The sequence below is a fragment of the Neopsephotus bourkii genome, unplaced genomic scaffold, assembly GCF_033783945.1.
Source record: "Neopsephotus bourkii isolate Nb327-2 ecotype Australia unplaced genomic scaffold, CSIRO-AGI_Nbou_v1 NB_1394, whole genome shotgun sequence".
Taxonomy (NCBI): Eukaryota; Metazoa; Chordata; class Aves; order Psittaciformes; family Psittacidae; genus Neopsephotus; species Neopsephotus bourkii.
Window position 1 is genome coordinate 2,406,938 of NW_026901872.1, and position 23,981 is coordinate 2,430,918.

The 23,981-nt window shown below is 41.1% G+C and overlaps 1 protein-coding gene across 4 annotated transcripts in view; it reads left to right on the forward strand.

The window, feature by feature from the left end:
- The window catches only part of KLF12 (KLF transcription factor 12), a 245,384-nt gene that overhangs the window by 210,247 nt on the left and 11,156 nt on the right, over window positions 1-23,981 (forward strand). For all 4 annotated transcript variants that reach the window (XM_061367760.1, XM_061367761.1, XM_061367762.1 and 1 more), the window contains one exon: window positions 13,743-13,900. In XM_061367760.1, the coding sequence (XP_061223744.1) occupies window positions 13,743-13,900 (158 nt within the window). The remainder of the gene's footprint in view (window positions 1-13,742; window positions 13,901-23,981) is intronic.

Consider the following 23,981-nt stretch of genomic DNA (forward strand, 5'->3'; position numbering starts at 1 on the left):
TTCAGATGTTTCAATTTAGAGTAAGACTGCTCTTACAGCTAATACAAAATTAATAATAGACCCCTACTTACCCAGACAGAGGGGAAAGAGGTGAGCTTAGAAACTGGAGTTTCCGGGGGATTCAGGGGTGCAGTTAAGTGAATGGCCTCCTTGTAGGAATATTTCTGGGGGAAAAGAAAATGGATACAGGCATGTCAGTTTCTGTTTTGTGTGTCAAACTCAATTTCAGCCTGCAATGACAACCCTCCTCCACCATCTCTCCCATATGGGATAAAGGTATGTAACAGGGGCAGCAAAATGAGAACTGCAGTGGTAGGGAAGAGCCCTGCCTTCTCTTCCCTCCTGAAATGCGTTTCTTCACCTGTTAGTGAAGGCGAAGTTCCTTGAGCAGTGTCCCTCACATCCCAGGCAGCATTGGGCTCTGCGGTGCTTATCGGGCACAGAACCCCATTTTCAGGGTGAGATGTCTTGTCGTATGCAGGCTGTCGCTCGCCATGGTCATGGTTGTCTCATCTGACCTTGCACTGAGTGCTGTCCTAATGCCTCCCTCCATCTGCCTATCACTTTTTCTTATTTACTGTAGTTACAGCAAAGTCATTCTGTCGTGTTGGGAGTTTCAGATTTGAATTTGTGTTGGGTTGTTTTTTTTTCCTGTGCCTCTTCCAAATGAACAATTGTGACAGCAAAATGGTTTGATAATTATCCCTTTTTGCTACATGTGAAGGCTCCAAATGTTTTAGGAAATTATGGGTGGTTTTTGATCTTTAAAGTTCTGGTATGTTCCATCCCATTTAACAAAACAAAACAAAACAACATATGTGCAGGGTTGAGTTTTGCTAGATTTTAACAGACTCTGATTTCTCCAGTAAAAGCTTGAGTGTAAGCACGCCAGTTGTTCTTAATTACTATATTGGCAGTACTACTTAGTGCTTTATTTGGTGACTGATACTGTTTGTAAGAACTCAGATAGTAAACAAGCAGAGATTTTAATAGATTACAAAGGGAGATATATCCAGAAGTGGATGTGGGGTTTTGTTTTGTTTTGTTTTTTCTTTCCGAAATTAAAATTTAAAAAGTACAACTATGTGGATTTAAATTATTAAGCCAAACGTCCTGTTGGTGAAGATTAGGGAGGATGGTGCTTTCAGGGAAGTAATAGAAATTCCAGAGATGAATGAACTGTATCCTGGGGCAGCACAACTGGCTTTGGGCTAACATATGCAGGAAACCTTTGGCAAACCAAGGGACCACTGGGTCCTAGACTGGTGCTCCTGGTTGCAAATTTAAGCTTGAAATTCAGGGCACTCAGTTCTAACCACTCAGATCTGTGGACCTACCTTTGGGACTTAAAAACTACACTTGTCAGAGTGCTAATGAGCAGTATGCATAAATTAGCAAGGTGAATGTAGTGGCCCATTATTATCATCACTTGATTCTTAGCATTATAGGAGACACAGTCAGGAGGGATGCATCAGCTTCAGAGAGAGCAGCTAGACAGATCTGTTCTGCTCCTTTGTGAGGTTTGCTTTGTAGCCTGAGTGTGTTTCCAAGTGACAAAATAAATTATAGGGATAATAGTGTAAAAAATAAATACACTAGATAATAACAAGGCCATAGAAATGTCCTTTAGCACTAAATGGGACAAGGAATGTCATGTGGATAAAGGAGGTCTGCTGTGTGTTTCTATGGCATCTGCAAGAAATCCCTCTGGTGACTGGGTGATGTTTCTGTGTGAATGGAAATGAAGTTCCGTCCCTCTTCCCCAAGACATTTTTGAATCAGAGGAAAAAGTGTGCTAATCTGAAAATGCCTGTTTAACCAGCTGTGGAAAAGGGTTCATTCAACTACAGTACTATATGGCAATGAATTGTCTTTCTTCCATTGGGCAGCATTGTTTCTAAGTATTCATCTAAGTAATTCTTGTGAATGAAGCTAAATAAAATTTATTTCATAACGCCTGCAAACATGAAATCTTGCCTGTTGCTAGAGTTCAGGGAATAGTTGGTTCAAAATCTGACAGTTGGCAAAGCTTCTTCAGCTTCGCATGTTTTTATCCTTTTCTGAACAAAACATTCAGTGTCAGTTGGAAATACCAGAATAATTTTCCTCAGATAACTGGATACTTGACATCGCAAAGGGAAACGTCTGCCCTTGAGCCAGTGGGAAAACATTTATCGTTAGAATGCATTGTTATTAAAAATCTGAAGAGGCAACTTTATTTAAATCTTACCCAGTTTAAATCCTCACATGAGAACTTTCTTATAAAGTGATAGTTAATATAACAAGTCGAGTCCTCAGTCTGATTTTGCCTTCACGGGGCAGGATCATGCGTAGGGTGAAATTTTGACCCTGTATTTTGTCAGCAAGAAGTCATTAGGATTTTGTTCTTGCTTTTATGAAGAAGAATATTGTCATCCTAAAGGCAACTGTGGATTTGCCTGACCAGAGGATAGCCACAGTGAGGACCACATGTTTATTCAAGTGGAGGAGCATGAGAGCAAGCCCACACAGCCACCTCGAGGCAGTGAAGCCCAGAGGAGTGGAGCTGCTTGACCACCAGCTTAATCAATGCTCTTGAAATAGTGTTATGGGGTATTTATTGCGAAGAATAGAGACTGTGTACTCTGAGTGCAAATGGAACAATTTCTGAAATGACAAACAAATCTGTTAAAGAATTTCCTTAGATTTCTTAGTACAAAACATACCTTATTGCTGTATGCAGTCTGCCTGCAAAAGAGATTTGCTCTTAATCAGACCTTACTCTGCCCGTGAGCATTTGAGAACATAAATGCAGTGCTTTGTTGGTGAGAAGATGTTCAGAGGACCATTTAATGAAAACCATGATACTCTGGTTTCCTCTTTCTGTTGGGAGATCGTATGTCTTACTCCACTGAAGACAATGGCAGCTTTACTGGACTTTACCAAGGGCCAGGTCCAAGTAGGTTATCTTTCTGACTGATGAATTGGTGTAATGATAAGAGATTGTTAAAATTTGCCTTTTTGGTATGTGTAAGAAGAAAGTAAATGCTCTGTTGCCTAATTAATTACAAGTAGAAAGACTCTACCTACCTGCAGTTACTCAGAGTGCAGAGTGAGAATTTGCTGGGTGGAAATTAAGCTGATTTCAGTTATGGGGAGAAGAGAAGAAATTTTTGTCCACATGGACTGACCAATCTGTACAAGGACAGTAAAAAAAGACATGGTAACTCTTTAGGTTGTAGGTAATAGTCATGGGTTTCTATTCCTCAGAAATTATATGGCCAAGTGATTTCTACAACTTTCAGGGATGCTTTCTATCCTAGTGTACAGATTAAGCCACTAGAAATCTTTCAGATATTAGCAAATACAGTGAAATTGCCGCTGCATAAATTTCTTTCTATGTAGATATCTTACTCAGTGACAAAACTTGGCCCTGTAGTTCTCTAGAAAGGCAGTCCCAAGTTAGGGTAGCAGGTCTGGGGGAAGAAAGAGGGAAAATAAAGGGCAGGAGAAGAAAAAAAATGGCAGTCTCTGGGAAAGAAGGCCAAGGAGCTGGAGCTAGTGAAGCCTAGAACATTGCTTGGTTTTCAGGAGATTATAAATAGGTATGGAAAACCAGAGATGCAAGGAGAGATAGTGGGATTTCTTCAATTCTCTTATTGCAGTAGTGTATTAGTACTCTGTTCATGGATTTGGACCTCACTGTACTTATTTTGCTTTACAATAATAGCACAGCAAAAAAGGTGTAGTAAGGATCTTGTAATGTAAATGAAGAGATACTTCATCGACATGCATGACTGTAAAGCCAGGTACAAGTTAGCATATTGAATAGAAAAGCTAGCTTCTTGCATAACATAAATATATGAGGATTCCTTGTTAACAAAAATGCTGGGTAACACAATCTGTGTGGCCTCTGGTTTTTAGTGACAATATTGGTTTATTCTCATATTTTCTCATGTTCTTTTATAAAAGATACCTTTCAATAGGAGAAGGTGCTGTTAAAGAAAAACAAAACTAAACAAAAACATAAATCTCAAACTTTATCGATTGGAAAGTAGTTTTAGAAAAAGAAACCCAAATCCCTGAAGTGCTGAGGAACTATTTTTGTCCCAAGTTGAATTAAAATTATTTAGCTCCTTTTCTCCTATCCAGATCAATCTTGTTTTATCTCTGCAATAGATTAATTCTTTACAATATATATTCTCAGACAGGAGCTTGTAGATAGAGGGTTGTGGGGCATACAAAATGCCCATGGTTTTTGAGATGACGTTCTGTTGGAAGCAACAGTTTATCTTTACATATATATATGCTCCAAAGTGTACACTTCATTGAAGAACAGAATCATAGAATGGTTTTGGTTGTAAGGGTTCTTAAAGCTCATCCAGTACCAACCCCCCTGCCATGGGCTGGGGACACCTTCCTGCTTGCTCCAAGCCCCATCCAGCCTGGCCTTGAACACTTGCATGGATGGGGCAGGCACAGCTTCTTTAGGCAACTTTTGCTAGGGCCTCACCACCCTCACAGTGAAGAATTTCTTCCTAATATCTAATCTAAATCAACACTCTTTCAGTTTAAAGCCCTTTGTTCTAATCCTGCATAAAAAGTCCCTCTCCAGATTTCTTGTAGGCCCCCTTTAGGTACTGGAAGCTTATGGAATCAGTGGTGTCAACTATTTAGTAGTTATTGGAATCTGCTTGATGACACAGAGTATGACAGATGATCACCCATAATTACATTATACATGGGTATCCAGGGTAATCAAATATTTAACTTATCAATAATAAGCCTTCTGAACATGAAGGAAGAAAAGGCTATTCACACAAGCTTCAGTCCCAGTGGACAACATGTCCTCATTTAATGCCACTGACCTGGCAAGACATTACACAACAAATTTGTCAGCTAAGGATACAGAAAAGAGCATTTTTAATCACTGCAGTGATCAGTTCCACATTTGTTAGTCAGACCAACAAGAAGAGGTGGATACACAGGTGAAAATTATCATTGTACTTACTACTACTGGGACTGACTACTGTGCTGCACAGGTATGAGAAATGTGAATTAGAGATATGAAAAGCAAGTGAAATCTGGAGAGCAAGGTACAGCATGCTGGGAGTCCTGCACTAGAAGGCGAAGTGTCTGTGCTGTTTCTGCAAGCAACCAGAACGAAAGTGAAAGACGTGAATATGCACATGATCATCTAATTTCCGTACTGGAAATTTCAGCTCAGGCCGTGTCTCCAACAAAGTAGTCTTTATTCCTTTTTTTAATTTCTTCTGCTGAGAATACCAGTATTGCTGTAGCTTGTGTGCATATGTGTTGCCAGAAAAACATGACAGAAAAGCATGAATTGGAAAGGTAAAAAGCATGGCCCTGTGTTCTTAAAGCTGGGTTGGAGGTGCACAGTTACCCAATTTTCTGCTCTGTTTAGGAGGGAACAAAAAAAAATAGAGTTGGCATTGATGCAGCCTCCGTCTGGAAGGCGTGTTAGGATGGCTGGTGCATTAGAGAGCCTGTGAATGATCACTGCTGTTCTGCCAGCTCTGACAGGAGTGAATGAAGTAAGATGCTCTTTTCTCTGCTAGACCAGGTTCAGCTCCTGGGCCCAAACAAGTATGTATCAAATATGTCTGGCATGCAGGATTTCAGGAACTATTCCTGGTTTGGGGAGGACATACAGTGCTTTGTCTTCAGATCCAAAGAAGCTTAGCTTGTGCACTTCATTCCACCTGCAAATTCATTGTGAAGATGCATTTTCCCTACTGCTTGAGGTTTCTTTATTTTCCTAGGTTTCGACTTCAGCTTGGAAGATCATTGAGGTAAAGCACAGTAAGCTAATTTTTTCTTTTACAGAAACTCAGGCTGTAGCTCATGATTTTTCATATAATGTGCTTGTATTTATGAATATAAACATGTATGAAAAAGCAAGCATTTGTTACAAACTTTCTCTAGAACATGAGTGTGGCTAAGCTCAGAGAGATGCTTTTTTTTCCATCCTTGTATATTTTCAGAAGAATGAGGCCATGAGCAGTCTGATACTGCTCTGAAGTTAAACCTGCTGAGCAAAAAGTGGATAGGTCCCTTCCCAGCTGAGTTTTTCTGTTACTTTATTCCATGTAATGCAGCATGTTACAAAAAGAGGTGTTGTCATGGGCTTCAGCACCTAGTTCAGCCATCCCAGTGAGCTAGACTTGTCAATGATGCAGCCCTGCATCTTCTGTATGTTGCACTTGTTAGAAAAAAAGTATCTCCTAAGCAGATTTAAACAACTGCTGTCATTTGTCACCTCAAAATCTATGGCAAAATCTGAGGACAAGGGTCTCACCTTTTGTGAGTCCATCTATCCAAACCAAGAAAAAGACAGGATGCAGTGAAGCAGAGCTGTGTTTCGTATTACCAAAGTATTTTGCCTGTGTGTAAAACATCACAGCTTTGCTGTCACATGCTTCTAAAACTTTTGTAGGTAGAAACAAGCTCTGTCCGTCCTGCTCTGTTAGAAGTGTGAAATTCAACTTCGTTAAGCAGCAGCCTAGTAATTCAGTGGGGGTGTCACTGGTCCAGGAGCTGCTGTTGCCCATGCCTGGCTACAGCTGGATATAGTTGTGCAGAATAAGGCTGGTCCAGGTTGTGGTTCTTACATCAGGGTCTGCGGGTGCTGCAGATTTTCATACAGCCATAAACTTCCCCAAAACCAGGAATAAGCATTTTAATTATATAGGCAATATAATTAGCACATGCAAGATATTTAACATGTACTTCCTTTGGGCTTTTTTACACAGTAACTCTCCAGGGTAAAATTTTCTTGCATAAAAATACGTGGAAAGTTCTGGTGTGGGGTATTTTTAAGCATCAGCTCAGGGTTTATCATAGGGTTGATGTATCAGTTTTCTCTATCAGAAGTGTGCTTTGCAGTCCCAGTCCTCCAGATCTGGGTGCATGCTGGAGCATGTTGTAGGATTTTCTGGTGCAGCTTCCTTTACTTGGAAACCCAGCACAGGAACAATATGGAAGAGAAGAATGGGGCATGTACTTGGGTCTCATCTCAGTGCGGAGCTTGGGTACATCCCCAGGGTAGGTTTACCCTAGAATCTGGAAAGTGCTCCAGGATCCCACAGCACAACCATGGATCAGGAGGATCAGGCAGCTGTCTCTGTCTCATGTCTCAGCTTAACACAGCTGATAACAGAGGTGATGGATAATTTTGGTAAGGTGTGCTATGGTTGACAAGGCTTTTTCTAGTGGACCCCAAAGCTCTTTCCCTCTGCCAGAAATTTGTTTCATGTATAGTCATGCTTTCAGTTTCACCACAGCCAGAGAGATCTTGTAACACACTCAGATATAAAAAGGCAGTTCAAGTAGCTTCAGCATGTCTGAGTTGGAATAAATGCTTTGGGTAAAGTCATAGTCAGAGATGTGCAGGGCATTTCATTTGCTGACTGCCCACAGCTGGGACATTAAGAGCGCAAGATCTGCTGTACAGAGCCAGAGCAAAGAAGCCTCTTGCCCATGGCTCTGCCTTCAGCAGCAGACACCTAGGGTAGAGCACAGGGCAAACCTACCATGCTCCTACTCCCCATCTGCTCCCAGTGTGCTTTCCCACCATCTCCAGCTGAGGCACTTTCTGAACGAAGTGTATTCAAATCATCTCTTATCTGCGTCTTGTTTACCCATGTGATTTTCTCACTTAATGCGTGTACTGTTTGTGTGCACTGCCAAATTCTTCCTTTCTTTCTCGACAAAAAGTATAATTTCCAGTATAAGATCACCTTAAAGCACACTGATTGAAGTAACTACTGCTATTAAAAAAGTAGTACATATTTTCTTTTTATGATCACCCTAAGTGCTGCTTGGTATGTTTTAATGTCTAACATTCCTAAGGCAGATGTTTGCTTTTCATGAAACATTAATTAGAATTGAAGAATCAAAGAGGAGAAAAAATACATATGTATGTATGCATGTACATCTGTTTGTCTGTGAACAGGAGACAGTACAAACTTTGTATTAAAAAAAAGCAGTAAGTAAATATTTGAGATGAAGACTGTATCAGGAGATTACACTGATATTTAAGCATATTAAAGAAAAAAAACCCTACTATGTTTTCATATAGTATGATTTTGGCATCCCACTACTAGGTGAAGTTTTATAAACGGTAATGAAAAATAATCCATATCCTATTTCTTCACGGTTTAATATGTAGTGTAGGATACATTCACCAATATCCTGAGTGGGAGGGGAACATTATACCAACTGTCAGAAAATGAAATTATGTTTTGTGAAAAGTTACTACAAATAAAGTAATTGAAAGCTGGAAACTGGGAAATGCGGTTCGATTTCCCTTCTCAAAAACACACAGAGTACCCATGTCATGCCTGTTAGCATCTGAAACTTGAAGGTCTTAGCAGAAAGAGGATGCTTAAGTGAGATGAGCTCCCTGAATGAGAGGTGTGCTGCTATGCCAGAGGAGCCAGGCAAAGGCATTGGGATGGTGGAGCTGCTCCATGAACCTCACCCAGAGGAGGGCTGACAGCTGCCATGGGTTTGCATGAGCATGCTGCTTGATGTGAGTGTGCTGCTTGATGTGCTTGGGGGGCCCTGTCCCACCACTGAATCCAAAAGCCAAGATGTAAAAAATAATGCAGGAAGCTCGACTTGTCCCCATAGCTATATATTTAAGAGCTTTAGTTTCTGTAAATGCAAAGCAGCCAAAGCCCCACGTTTCTTTCTGCAGCCTGTGCTCCCTTTGAACGCCTACCAAATGCAAGAGTTCCAAGGATGTTCTTCCACTTCTTATTAGCATCTGAATGCAGACATATTATATTCTAATTTTCTGCTTTTATTTCATTTGCCTGCAGTTTTAATTACTGTGACTGACAAGGTTGGCCCAGAAGCTTTGCATGTTTCATAAACTTAAGATTCATAGTACTAAATTTACACACTGTTTGTATATTTGAATCTTGTATATTTATATATTTTTTTTTTTCCTTTCTAAACAAAACCTGTGTATATCTGGATGTCCAAAACTGGCCTGAGAGTGAGACATGAATGTTGGTTCTATTCTATATTGCCAGGGCACATAGTCACCTCCTAAGTATTTAGCATGGTAATATCTCCCAATTTCTGTTTTCAGCCTATGTATTCATGTGTTTATTTTTGTGTGTTACATGCACAAGTATCACAAGAAGTTTCATTTTGGAGTGAAAGGTGGATTTTCCGGTTGTTCCTTGTGTTGCTTGCTTATACCTGTGTTCTTGATTTCTTCATACAAATCCTTTATTTCCATGGAAGTTGTGGCATTGGTGATAATCACAGCTAGTTGACATTGAAAGTTGTTATGACGCTTCCGTAACCCCTTGACCGTAGTTTCCCATCGTCTCCCATGTGTCAGCAGGTACTTGGTAGACTTCACTATTTAGGGAATGAAACCAGCAAAAGGAAGCAAGCTGCTTGAGTTTGGGTTTTGGGGGGCAGAGTTGAGTTTTTGTCAGTGTTAGCTATGAACTGGCTTGCTGCAGGATCAGACAAATGCAAGTGCCTACACAAGGGAAAGTAACTGGGGCAGCACTGTCCTGGTATGCCATCTTAGCCATCATATCCTTCAACAGTCCAGAGCCTGAGAAACACAAAAAGGATGCAGCTTATGTTATGCCCACCGTGGAGGCCACGCACTTGCCAAGCTGAGCAGATGCTGCATGGAGCTGAGCCAAGTCTGGTTCTCCTTCCCATGGTAGCCAGAGTGAAGGGGACACTGCTGATGTGTGCCTGGGTCTCACCCCAAAATAAAGTCAGTTTCTGTTTTCAGCAGCCATGGCCTATAGTCAAGGTGCAATTATATATCTCTCATTTAACTACAAGACCCAACTAGGGAGGAAGGTAATGCAGTCTGAATGCTGTATGGTATGGTGAAAGGGACTTGGGATACGTGCTTGTCCATACCTGTTGGCTATGTGTCAGTGTGTTTTCCATGAGGTCTTTTGCAGGGCAGGCAGGAGACATAGCCACACAGTCTGAGCTCATAGCAGAGGGACCAAGGAAGAGTAAAGGTGGCAATCACAAGGATGAAAATGCGATATCAGCCAGCTGTTCTCTGGCTTGGTGGGAGGCCATCAGCAGCAGGAGGCTCATACTTTGGTGGACGAAGGTAACACTACTTGTTTGCCACAGGGTGAAAGCACACGAGCAGGCTGCTTATGGGGGAAGCCAGTGTGCAGTGATTTGTCACTGCATACATGGCATGTTGTTGGTGTATTGTGGCACTGAAGACAGTTCGAGGCTTTAGTAAACACATTGTCCTCCCCAGGCAGTTCTGCTCTGTATATCGCTCAGAAAACACAGGACTGTTATAAAAATGCCTGCTACATGTGGTTTTAGCAGTGTTACTGAGTATGCCAGGGGCCTTTCACAGGCTGTATGTAGAACAGAGAAGAAACCTGTAGAAGGCTGTGGGCAGCATTCATAGAAAGAAAAAGTAATCCTGCATTTCCAGGGTTATAATCGCTGCTGCAGGCAGTGCAGATCACGTTCAGCAGAACTTGATGGCCATCTACTGGTGAAGCCCCAGTCTTTGTTTTACTTTGCAGACATTTTTTGATCAGAGAGACAAGTTCCTGGCCATGTGTGAGTTGCAAAGATGCATGTTTTCACTGGTAGCTGGAAATAACACAGATGAAGTTCTGTAAGTCGCCCTAAATGCTTATACTGATTTCATTCATTATATCATATGAACAGTTCTCACTACAGGTTGCAGCTGCTTCTGGAAGCAACCAACAATCTCCTGTGACTTGTGTTAGTGTAACAGCTTCTGCCCTAACATAGAAATTACACTGGTTTTAGAAATAATGGACTGAATAAATAAAGCTGACAGGCCAGAACCACTTTTTTCTTTGTTAATCTCTCAAACTTGATGTGTCAGCAGTAATTTGATACATCCTGCAGTTTCTCTGGGGTGTTACCTGTACTATCAGTCCTGTTGGTAAACCCCACCTTAAGCTTTAAAGGATCCCTGAGTTCTTGGCCAATAACAGGAGCACTGGCAGCTCCTCATCTAGGCGTTGTGGCTGCTCTCAGCTGCTGATGTGTTTCCAGGTCTTCACTCTGGGTAGACGGTGAGGGCCACTTGGAGTCGAGGGAGGCTGCTATGGTATGGTTTGTGTGGTTTTTTTCAGTTACTTTACATGGTTTTAAACCACATGTGAGTCTCTTCTGATGGCTAGTTTGTCATGTAGCCTGCACTGCTGTGAAGGGAAGGCATGTGGTTACATTTCCTGGTTCCAGCTCACAGTACCCCCCTCCTCGGGACACTGAGCAAGTGATGCCGGTGAATCACTCAGGGTTGATGGCAATGCACATCATCTTCTGTGTCTTATTCAGTTATTTTCCATGGCATGGCATAGGTACGATGCTTTTAGAAAGAGGGAACAATCCAGATAAAAAGAAGCTGCGCTGATCACGTGCCACCTTCTTGGCACTGCTTTATGCCACCCTCTCCTGTATAAATTCCTGGGAAAGCACAGAGCAGTTCCCAGCAATGAGGTCACCTTCTTGTACGTGACAAAGAGCTTTTTACAAGGTGCTGACTCTTCTCAAGCTTCATTTTGTCTCGGGGCTGGGAATTAACAGCAGCATTACAAGCTTGATCCTCCTCCCATGTAAACGAGCTGTACCATCCAGGATCTAAACACCCTGTTACAAAATAGGCTTTTAAGACAGCTCATAAATCACATGCAAGAAAAATTGTGCACAAATATTTACTTTTAAAGATAAAGACTTTTCTGGTCTAGAACCCTGGATTTTGTGCCTTCAGTATTGAGCTTTAAGATTTGATTTACGTTTGCTTTTTATTTTAGATGTTTAAAGAGAAAGACCATTCTCAGTGAATTATCAAACCCAAGACTGTTATTTGCCCAGATGCTTAAATTACTAAGCCGTTTCTGTGACAGCTAAACATATCTATATTCCTGTCATATAGTTAAAGTGCTGATGTGTCTTACTCTCTTGGGGACTACTTTTTTGCTAGTTAATATTATGGCACTCTGTCCATTTCTTTCTCCACTTCAGAAATTCCTCTCACACCCATTAACACACATTGTTATTAGAGACAAAAATAATTAATCTGGAAAATCTCTTTGCCTGAAGGTGAAATAAGAATATACATAAGTATTAAGAGAGAGAGAGGGCTGTCAGAAAGAGGGTACTCCATTTTTTTTCTAAAATAATGCTTTAAGTTAGGGTCATACGGTAAAAATATTAAACAAAAAGAAAAATGCATGATTTCAAGTGCCATTAGTTCAAGGCTTAAAGATTTGTATGCAGAGAATTGGAACATCAGTCAAATCATATGCAAGTCAAATGGTGCAAGATGCTTTATGCAAAGTTTTAACCCAGTACAAGTAGTCCTCAGCAAATTCTGGAGATGTCTGTAAGTGCAGTTTATGCCAAAGCAGCTATAGCTATAGCAGCAGTGGCTATTGTAACAGAAGGTTGCAGACTGGTGTTGACACAGGAGCTTCTCAGCAAATGCCTTTCTTAGTATCTCGGCTTTCCCCAAGCTTTGTGCTTACTTCTTTCTGTGATCACTTTCTTTTCCTCCCATTCATTTTCCTTTGACAGTCACAAATTCTTTCAGGAGAACTGGGAACGTTCATCTGAAGAGTTTAAAAGAACTAGCTGACTGATGAATCTCTAGATCATTTACCTTGAATGTCAATAAACCCAAGAATGTGGGGGAGGCCCCAGAAACTTGATGAAGACCAGTGTTGTTCCAGCGCTTAAAGTAGCTAAACAGGCTAGTATAACTGTAGGTGAACGTGACTGCTGTGCAGTATATCCATGATGGGGTTGATAAGGAGACCGAATAATAATGATTTATAGCTGTGTAATATAATTCAATGGAAGTCAGTGAGGGTTTGGATCTTGGCATACCAGCTTGGTAACAGTTTATGACACAAGTTTATCTAACCAAGGCAAGTACACTGTTGTAGCAGGTTTCGTTCAGATATCAGACTTGATACACACAGTAGTTAGAAACTTAAGCAGTGTGACTTCAACATGATATTTTTAAATGCCTAAAATTGTGATAACTCATAGGCATTAGGACATTGTTATAAATGGAGTATCTTTGATAAGCATTCACGTTTCTATGGAGATTGTCCTTTGGCCCTGTGCTAATAAACTTTTTATTTATCAGTTGTCTGAAAGGAAATTAAATTCATTGACTTGCAGGTGACAGACTGAGAATCGTTAAGGAAATGGAATGAGGGGTGATCTAGACTTGTTGGCAGACTGTATGCAAGTAAATAACAGGTGTGTGGCCAAACGTGAGGATCCATGGTCCAGAGCTGGGTACTGGAAAACCTTTTTCATAAAAGCTTTCCGGATTTTTATCTATTTAAACCTCTCAAAGAAGAATTATGGAGGCTATATATAAAGATGTTCAGAAAACATGGTTCAGTGGGCTTGAATCTAGACACATATAAAGTAGAAAACAAGTTCAAGATAAAGTCAGGCTACTTCACTATTGGAGTAGTATTTCAAGCATCGTGGTATTTTCTCAGCAATAAGCACATCTAAATCAAGACTTGAATTATTGAATATGCTCTAGTTCAAGCACAAATTGTTTCAAGTATGTGCTGTGGACTACATGGTAGAAACAAAAAAAGTTAACTATGAAGGTCACTTCTGGCACAGTGATATGTTACAGCTGATCTTTTGGGACACAAGATATACAGCATGCTCTTGCTTCATTGTTTTGTTTCTGTTCTGGTTTTTAGTTCAATTTCACCGTTCAGTATTGAGAGCACAAGGCGTCAGAGGAGGTCTGAGTCTCCAGACTCCAGGAAGCGGCGCATCCATCGGTGTGACTTTGAGGGATGCAACAAAGTATACACAAAAAGTTCCCACCTGAAGGCTCACCGGAGGACGCACACAGGTAAGACTTTGCTGTCACTGTGTACCATGGTTAAGACATGCAGATTCCTTTCTGACTAATTTACAACCTATTGAACTCATCATCCTACCCTGAGAGCCAAAGGAGTGTACCTGAATAACAGAGGTATCCATTCTGGTGCAAATCAAGAGAGTGCTTTTGAACTGAACTTCCCTGTCATCCCCACTTCTCAGGACAAGAGTGGTGTCAGCCCAAACCAGACTCCTTTCAGATGAAACTAAACAGAAAAGTGGCCTTCAGCGACACACCTACTGTGCTTCAACAAACAACGGGTGGTGATTGCTAGGGACCAACGAGAGTTAGTCCAAAGAAAACACTCAAGAAGAGCATACGGTGTGGACATAGTTCTTTTTTTCTTTTTCTCTTCACTCTAAAGACCTCCTGCTATTGAGCTGCTACTTGCTTTTATAGCTGTAGCCCTTGAATGCTAAGTGCCACTAAATGCCTTCAGTTCAATTCAAATGTAAACTTGAATACCTCAGAATTTTTTTTTCTGGAGGCTGCAGAGGCACCTACCACATACTGCAGATGAAAGTCAGGCACTTTATGAGAATAGGTTGCACTAGGTCCCTACAACAGAGATGCAGGAGAGGTGCCTACATGAGCTGGGTCGCATTCAGTGGTGGTGGTAATACTTAACACTGAATCAATACCTTGTGTCCTTATTAACTTCAAAGGTTGTTACTAGTCTACATGACAGGCATGTAAGGGTAGCTGAAGCAATGTTGTGTAATAGTTGTAATCTTATTATGCATGAATTGAGGAGCAGTGATTTGAAGTCATCAAGAACTATTTAAGAGGGCATTGCTCAGATGGCTAGAAAGGCAGTAGACAGAACACTCTGAGCCTCACTGCTGTTCCTTACTCTGCTGCTGATTTGCTTAAATTAAATTTATTGATCCCTCTAATCCTAATGTTCTTCAGCGTTCTAGTAGCTCCTTGGAGAAAAAATTGTATTTATCCAGCATGTAGCCCATTGTTGTTCTCTGCTGAGCATCTGCTGGCACTTGCTGTGATGTGATGTACTCTAAAGAGTATGAGATACTGTTTTAAAAAAACTAAGTGATGGCGTCTCCATTTCAAGTGAGGCCATTTCTCCATCACTCTTTCCAATATGTCTTTTGGTTGGTAGGACTTTTGTTGAGAGGAATACTAAACAAGGCTCATCTTAATACCCCCTACTAAATCAATTTCTGTAAGGTAAGAGTTCCTTCCTTAAACAGCAGAAATGTTCTGGTGTCTGAGAATTTCATTACGTTTCCCTTCAGGCCAGTTATTCTAGTCCTTCATGCCTTCCCGTTAATGCTTGTACCTTCTCCTCTCTCCTGATTTATCATGTCTTGTCTTAATTGTTTTTCGTTCTTCCTTTCTTTTCCCCATCTTCAGTGTGGTCTTCAATCCCCTACCTTTCCAATGTATTTTATATGCTTTACCCTTTTACCTTGTTCTCTGTCGTTCCTGTTTTACTTCTTTTATCCCAATCTAACCCTGCTCTGTCCCTTTCCTTCCCCCTTCCCTGATTTCTAAATGATTTTCCTATTCTTGCCTGTGTCATCCTTTGAGCATTATATGGCTGTAGCAGATTAGAAGGCAGAGAGCCCAGCAAAGGCATGAAAACAGTAGACTGTTTGGTTTGAACCAAAAATACTACTATGTATTTATGTCACAGGGAAGTCACTATTTTTTACCCTGCAAGACTGGTGAGCAGCCCAGGACTATAAGCAAGCATCGTGTTAAGGAGATGAGTTACAAAACTAGATGTGAACAACTTCAGAAAAGTCACACCCAAGTTAGCCCAGAAATACAGAAGGCTTTTCTCTTCTGTGACTTTTTAAAACAACAAGAATCTTATTTGTTAATTCATTAGTGATCTTATGGCAGACCAGAACTTGCAAGTAATGCACCCAGATAAGTGTTAGATCATCTGCACCTCTGAATCTCAGGCTGTATGCTTAGGGTGTCCAAAACTAAGCACTGAAGGCTTGAAATGCTGTTGATAATTACAGGTTTTGCAGCTGTAACTCTCCAGCAGCATGAAGGGAGTTTCTGTACCTGCCATAATCATAGGATCCATCTCTCCAGCCTTGGTTCCTTGGCAGCTGGGTGTCTAGGCTATGCTATCTGTCTGGGATCTCTGGGTAGTCAGAAAAGAAGGATTGGTACCTCTGGGGCACGTTATTCCCTCTTCAGGTAGACCCAGGGATTGGCTTGCAAAGGTGCTTTTCTTTCACTGCTGAATATAGAGGAAGACCAGATACCTACCAGGCTGTTAGCTGGCTGAAACAAATCCCCACCCCAAAAGGCATCTGCCTGAAATATTTTGCAGTCATTTTGGATGTTGCTTTATTCCTTCAGGGAGAAAAGAAAAATAACATTAAATAAAAAAACTTCATTAAATGGTCATTTGTTAACTGCTTTATATTGCCATGTCTTCATGCCTGCAGCAAGTAAAGTATAGTCTAGAGAAAAGGTGAGCACTGAATTTAGCCAATGGAACCAGTGGCAAAATCTGTATTATGCACTTAAAATTAAATGTGTTTTACAGAACACATCTCAGGTCTTGGTAAGAAGTTGGTGGATTCAGACTTATGTTTAGCGTTGGCCATGAGCATACTCTTACGTGTTAATCTCATCTTACTTTTTTTATCTTGCCCTTTACTTTTGCTTCAGGCAAAAGAAGTTAATTATTCACTTATGACCCACAGTAATTAGTGCCATTTTGGATAAGTATAAATGAAGTATGACAGCTATGCACGCAAGGGTGAGCAAGTTTCAGTGTAGGAAGCTTTCTGAGAAAAGATCACAGAAACTCAGTATTGTGTAATATAGACTTTTTTTATTTTAGGCAGGCTGATCTTGCTGGCAGTTGTTTACTGAAGCAAAATGTGCTTGAGAACTTTTCTTCTTACTATTTACTATATATGCATAGCCACTAAAACCTTCACGGTTGTTTGGATACAGGAGGCAAAAATAATCATGGAATCATAGAACAGTTAGAGTTGAAAGGGGTTTAAAGCTCATCTCATTCCAGCCCCCTGCCATGGGCAGGAGCACCTTCCACTAGACGAGGTTGCTCAAAGCCCTATCCAGCACTGAACACTCCCAGGGATGGGGCAGCCACAGCTTCTGTGAGCAACCTGTGCCAGTGTCTCACCACCGTCACAATGCAGAATTTCTTCCTAATGTCTAATCTGTCTGTCCCCTTTCAGTTCAAAGCCATTCCCCCTTGTCTAAATGTCCTTGTAAAAGACAAGGATTTCATGTCCTTGTGAAAAGTCACTCGCCAGATTTCTTCTAGGCCCTGTTTTGGTACTGGAAGGCTGCTATAAGGTCTCCCTGGAGCCTTCTCCAGGCTGAACAATCCCAACACTTTCAGCCTGTCTCCATAGGAGAAGTGCTTCAAACCTCTAATCATCTTTGTCTCATTAGAGCAGCGTAGATAGGGAGAATCATCTTGACCTGCTGATCTCGCTTCTTCTGATGCAGCCCAGGATATGGTTGGCTTTCTGGGCTGTGACCACACACTGCCAGCTCATACTGAGCTTCTCATCAGCCAACACTCCCAAGTCCTCCACAGGGCTGCTCTCAATCCAGTCTCTCCCCAGCCTAGTATTTTGCTTTTTATTTTTTAAACTAGTATTTTGACAGGATGAATAACTTGGTTGCTTGGAAGTTATATACTTTTTTTATTCTTAATTAAAAATGGAAATAAAATATTATAGAAGATTAACTTTTCATTCTCTTTGAATAACTCCTAGGTTTTTTTTAAGTATGCTGTGCCCTGACTCCCCAGTACTTCTCGCTGGTATCCTTGAAATTTAGTGTGCTAGTGTGGGCATGGAGTCCACTGGGGGGCGAGCTTGAATTACGTATAGCCTCTCCAACTAGAACTGCAAGTGAAACCTGTACTCCTTAGAGCAGTTCATAAATCACAAGCATCGGTATTACATTTCTCTTTCTAGTATCAGCTTCTTGCTGTTGTTTTGCCAAATCGTCAGATAAAGCTATCGGGAGGTATCGGGTGTGATGGAGAGCCTTCGGGGCTTGCAGGCAATCTAGCAGCTCAGGTTTATCTACTCTTTCCGCAAGGAGAAACTGTGAGAAACTGGCTCACTGGAGTTGTGTTGAGTTAGTTTCTGCTTCGGTGAACTTAAAGAAAATTACTAATGTGTGACTACGAATGAGTAATCTTGAAACATGGGAAAACCAGCAACCCTGGGTTGTATTGTTGGCCTCTATATGTCTGCGTTGTGCTTCAGCATAGGTGCTTGGTGTCAGCCCCAAGAATGGGGAGAGCTGTAACTGATGTTCCCTGTGAAGTCTGTGCCCCTGCAGTCCTGGTGGGACTCACCTTCTTCACTTTGCTGCTTTCACTTTAAAGATGGAGAGGGAAACAAGCATAGTGTTATTTTATAATATGTAATGGCTATTTCAGGCCTTTTAGGTAGTATTAAAGTTGCCATTGACACTTTCAGCAGGACAGCTGAGCATTGCAGACTAATACTGGTTCCTTCCACTGTGTTTCATTTTCTTTTCCCCATAAAAATTTCATTCTAAAAATACTTAACTTTATATTAATGAATTGCTGTTTCCTGTTCTGTTAGCCCTGGTTTGTGAAGGATCTAAAGATCTCTGTTCTGTCTGAAGAGAAATGATGAAAACTGATATATTTTATATAAATCAAAAAGTCAGATCATTCCTTCTCTTGAGAGGCTGATATGGGTTGTAAAAAATGGACTTTAATAATTGATCTGTGAAGTTGGTGAAACTGGAAATCATGGGTCTGTAAAAACTGTAAAATTAATTCAATCCATTATTTTGGCAAAAAGCAGGCAGATATTTTCATGCCATAAAATCGAGGACATACGTCTTGGCCTCCTCTCTTGTTGGTTGGACATTCCTGAAATGTCACTGTAAAGCTGCAAAGCAGTCAAAAATGTTTGCCGTTTTCCTGAAGGATTTCACTTGACTTGTTATTATTTTTCATCCGTCTGTAACTATAATGGAAATAGGCTTGTAAGCTAGACAATAGGACAAAGCTCATACCGTTTATCAAGTTGAATGCAAGGAATTTAAGTCTCTGGTGAATTAATACATTTCATTATAACCTCAATCAGCATAATAGTTATAGAAAGTGTGTGTATCGAAAGAGGAGAGCACAGAGTGAGAGAAGAGGTTTTCATAGACATCATCTGTCTCCCCTTCAACAGGGAGAGCATGTAAATTTGAGGCGTATGATGTAAATTGAAGAGCAAATTATGCTGTCTGTTAGGAGCCCTGGTAAAGAACACAGAGACTTGGAATGTGGAATAGTACACATGAAGGGGATTTAAAGATCTTTTTTCTAAGTATGCAGAGTACATTGGGTGGTGTGAATGTGTCCCGTGGGGGTACTGAGCATGGGGACTGTGACCTGAGAAATCTAACTACAGGGGCAATTAAAGGGAAATCTGATTCGTCTTGGATTTCACATCTGAAGTTCCTCACAGCTAAATCCATTTCTAGCTCATTGTGGTTACCAGTATCACATGGAGAAACCTAGGGAGTTTAAAACACTGCATGAATCATCCTGAAGAAGTCCATAAAGAAAGAGATGCCTGCTTTAAGGTTATGTGGGACATAATTTTACAGCATCTAGTACGCTTCTCGTCTCGCACTTCCGTAGGATTTTCTTTTACTGTAATCAGCTTCCTGTATTTCTGTGCAACCTTATTTCAGTAACTGGTTACAAATCTCTGGAACATGGCAGAGTGGCTTTCTGGGGTCAATGGCAACAAAAGCCTGGACGTTTCAGTTGGTGTGAAGTGGGAATGGATTTAGTCCATGAGTGTTGGCATCATAAAGCCACCGCCATGGGTTTGTTTCTGCCTTGGAGGAGTGGAAGACGGCAAGGGCTGTAACCAGAGCAGCTTCTGTGAGACTCAGATACTGGACTGCAACTGCTGGTTTCCATCCATGAGCCCCAGCCAACACCAGGTCTGAATCGCTCTTCTCAGTGCTGTTGCTTCAGAGGATGCAACTGCTTTGTTAGGCACTTAGAGGCAGGCGAATATAGCCCCCAGGCCAAATGAATAGTTTTGTGTTTGGTGCTTTGTCCTTGATCGACACCTATATCATTCCTGAGAGGTGAGAGCAAATACCTTTGCCACAGACGTAATGAAGCCTATTTGTCAGTGTCAGGTGGTCTTCAGGAGCGTTATATGGAGGCAGTAAACATCTCAGAAGTAACAGTTTTGTACCTGAGAAAATGACAGCACTTCCTCCACAAAATGTTCCTTTATAGCTGGGTTGAGACACCACCGTAGAAGAGCGAGGGCTAGTGGGTACATGGGTGTTTTATTTAGTCTGTGCTTTTTCAAACATTGCATTCCTCTCACTCACTGTTGCTCCATATATTATTTTAATACGAAAGGGTCCCGCCATTACTTTTTGTTCACATTTCCCTTTGAGCAAGTTGAGCAGACTTAAAAAGTCAGAACCACCAACAAAGTAATTTTTGCTCTGTAGGTTTTAAAATTCCATTAATTACCTGTTGTTTTCCTAAGGTCTGTTAATGCCTTTTGCTACCTGTAAGTTCCAGAGAGATATTTACAGGTTTGTCATTCCTTCTTTAGGTAAACATTGGGAGGAAGCAACATTTTTAAAATAATCCTCCTGGATTTGACTTGAACTGTGTCGATTTTTGGCCTACTTTAAAATGAATGCCTCTTTGTCACCTGCCCTACACACTCGCTCTTCAAAAGCCCAGCTTTTCTTTCTCAGGTCCTACGTGCTTCCTAGGTCCTTATCCTAGAGCTCCCCCTCCTCCACATAAATCTGTCTGATGAAAAAAAGCTGCAACAGCAGGTTCACATGCTGTTCCAGAAATGCGGAATTTAAATAAACAAAGCCAATTTTTAAATTAATTTGTTTAAAGTAAAATAGGAGGTTCTATTTGTATTGGGTGATGCTTTTATTTTTTAAGAGATACTTTCTTTTAGTGTTTAAAGTTTACTGCCAGTTTCAATAAACAGTAGAGTTTTCCTATGTAGAAACCATACATTTCATGGAAGTTTTCACTTCTGGCTTTTCTGCTATTTCTTTATGAAGCTTCTATTTAGAAGATAAACAGATTATTTCAGAAATGGGGCTGCTGAAGCCTCAGCCTATTCCCATTGATGTGGCAGGATTCACATTTCAGGACAGAAGTATATTTAAAAGCAGAAGTCTGATGGTGCAGTATGTACCAGGGTACACAGGCAGGCTCACCAATGCCACCACAGCCTAGTAAAGAGATGTAGAAATGGGAAGTTCTGGGTGTAGTAAGATAGTTATCTGAGTCCAGCTACTTTCAGGCAGGTGTCCATACCACAAGGAGCTTGTACATCCAGTTCTCTTCCAATAGCTGCTCTGTGGAAAGTTAAATGATTTCATTTCTGGCGCATTTTGTGAGCTCTGAATTCACCTTACACACGGGGAGTCATTTCTCTGCATTGTAGGTCTGACGCTGTGCCGATATGGAAGAGTGCCCATGTGGTTATTCCAAGGAACTTTGATGGGAAAGCAAGTCTAATTGCATCTGTGATTACTTTCAGTCTCTAGGTTATGAAAAATATTTCCAACAGTGCCCCTTGACTTTGTAAATACCGGGTGCATATGTGTTTTGTCTGTGTGTGGCACAAGGGAATAATGATAATTTCATTATGCAGAATAGAGTTTTCTCTAAGCAAACCATTCAGTACTTAATATTCTACCTCCAAAGAACTGCAGTTCATCTAAGGTCTCCAGCGTGATTGTGGTCTACCATACGTAGCCCTGCAGTGGCATGAAGGCAAGAAAGACCTCTTTACTGTTCCCTCCAAAATGTTTTCCCAGATGTTGCACCCAGAGCTGGAGGAGTAAATACACAGTACAGGGTTTCCAAGGATGTTAACTCTTGCAGCCCACTCAGTCCCCAGCAGAGGGACCAGGATAGCAACTTGCTACTGAAATGCCCGTTACTGATGAGATGCCACTTTTGGTAAGTGTGTCTGGAGTCACTTGTGCCCACCCTGTCCTTTTCCTTTTTTGTGCCCAGCCTTCAATTGGAAGCACAGTGGTTGAGAGTGGTGCATGCTCAGAACTGCAAGTAAGCTTCACAAAAGTGTTTGTTTTAACGTTTTGTTAAGGTTTTCTTTTTATCTGCTTTCTTTTCTACATGTCTGAAAGGAAACGAGGTAGAACCTGAAAGCTAGTGTTTTCAATCTTCTCTTTTGGCAAATAAGTAAGTAGAAAACCGGGAAAATGCTACAAAACCTTCTTAGTTCGTGGGAAAGTAAAAAGATGACACCTTTAGGTAGGTGTAGGATAAGGAGTTATTTTCTGGACTTCAGTGGTTTTTGTTCACATAGGAAATGAAATGTAGTGGGATCTTGGTCACATTATCTCTCTGCTTGAGAATGACTTCTAGCACATTGCAAACAACAAATAATTGGTTGTATAAAAGCACATCCCTTGGAGCCTTTTTGTTGTTTCTCTTAGGTTTTATTTATTTAATTACTTGGGAGATAGTTTGTTGTTTTGGTTTTTTACAGGTAGTGAAAGGTTTAACGTTAATGCTGGGAAACATCGGTACTGCTCTTGGTGAGCCTGGTGGAGCAGTCCCTGGAGCATCCAGGAGTGACGGTAGCAGACTCCTAGGCAGAAGGAATGGGAAGCGTCACTTGTTTGGTGTCTCCCTTCAGTTCACAGTGATGGAAGTGTGTTTTATTTGGGGGAGGCAGACTGAAACACAGGCCTGCAGCACCCCAGTGAAAGAGTTAAAAGAGTGTGCAGGTCTGCTAGCACCCTCTGTGCAGTTGCTTGGATCTGTTGCTTCACCTATCCCAGATACCTTTGTGAGGGCAGGCTGCTGTAAAAGGCAAAAAATCTCAGCCTTCCTCACATCACTGGAAATCTGATAGACCCATGTGTTTCCTGTGGCTGAAGATAAGGAGAAAACTTCATGCGGTTTTCCACTACATATATATGTACAAAAATCATATATGTCAAGTGTATATATATATATACACTTAATGTATACCTAAATATGTATATGGGTGCCACATCATGCAGGAAAATCTTATCAGGAAGGGTAAAAAAATGCTATTTGTCATCTACTGTTGGGATGTGGTCTGGCTCCTGGACTCAGGTGCACAGGAAGAGGCCTTTGACATTTCGAAAAAAAACACTTTTTTCTGGTTTTATAGGAATTAAAAATTTCACATCAGCAATGCTCTTTGAAATGCATGTAACTAATCCTTGTCATAGAATCAGAGAATGGTTTAGCTTGGAAGGGACCTTAAAGATTGTTCTAACTCCCCTGCTATGGGCAGGGATACCTTCTACTAGACTAGGTTGCTGAAAGCCCCACCCATCCTGGCCTTGAACACTTTTGGGGTTGGGGCATCCCCAACTTCTCTGGGCAACCCATTCCAGTGTCTCACCACCCTCATAGTAAAGAATCCTGATGTAATATCTAATCTTAGTCTCCCCTCTTTCAGTTTAAAGGCATTCCTCCTTGTCTCATCACTACATGCCCTTGTAAAAAGGTTCTCTCCAGATTCCTTGTAGGCCTCCTTTAGGTGTTGTCCTAGAGCATTAATTCATTTCTGTCTCACATAGTACTAGGTATGTCCCATTGTGGGGCTGAATACCTGTGCAGAAGCCCAGTAAATAGAAAACATGGAAGAAGTTAATTGCATTCCCCCTGTTTCTTCCATGTGTGGTGACAGAATAGGGCTGTCACCACACATGTGATGTACTGGGTTTGCCTTATTAAATGATGGAGAATTTAATTTTCTGCGTCTGGTCACATAGGCTTTTTTTGCTGGTGTTTGTATTAAAATAGTGGCAAACTGAGGCAGTTTTATACCTAGAGGGGCAAGTGGAACAATATCAGGAGGAAAGAGATAAGTTTGCTGAACTTGTACTGGTCTTGTAGAGTGAGGGAGAGGAAGGGCCAGGATGGCAAACAGGACCCAAGTTCAGCAGTGCAGTGAAATGAAAAGATAATTCTTTTGGTGTGGTGTCGGAAAAGGATTCAGAAGTTGAACTTGTAAATAAT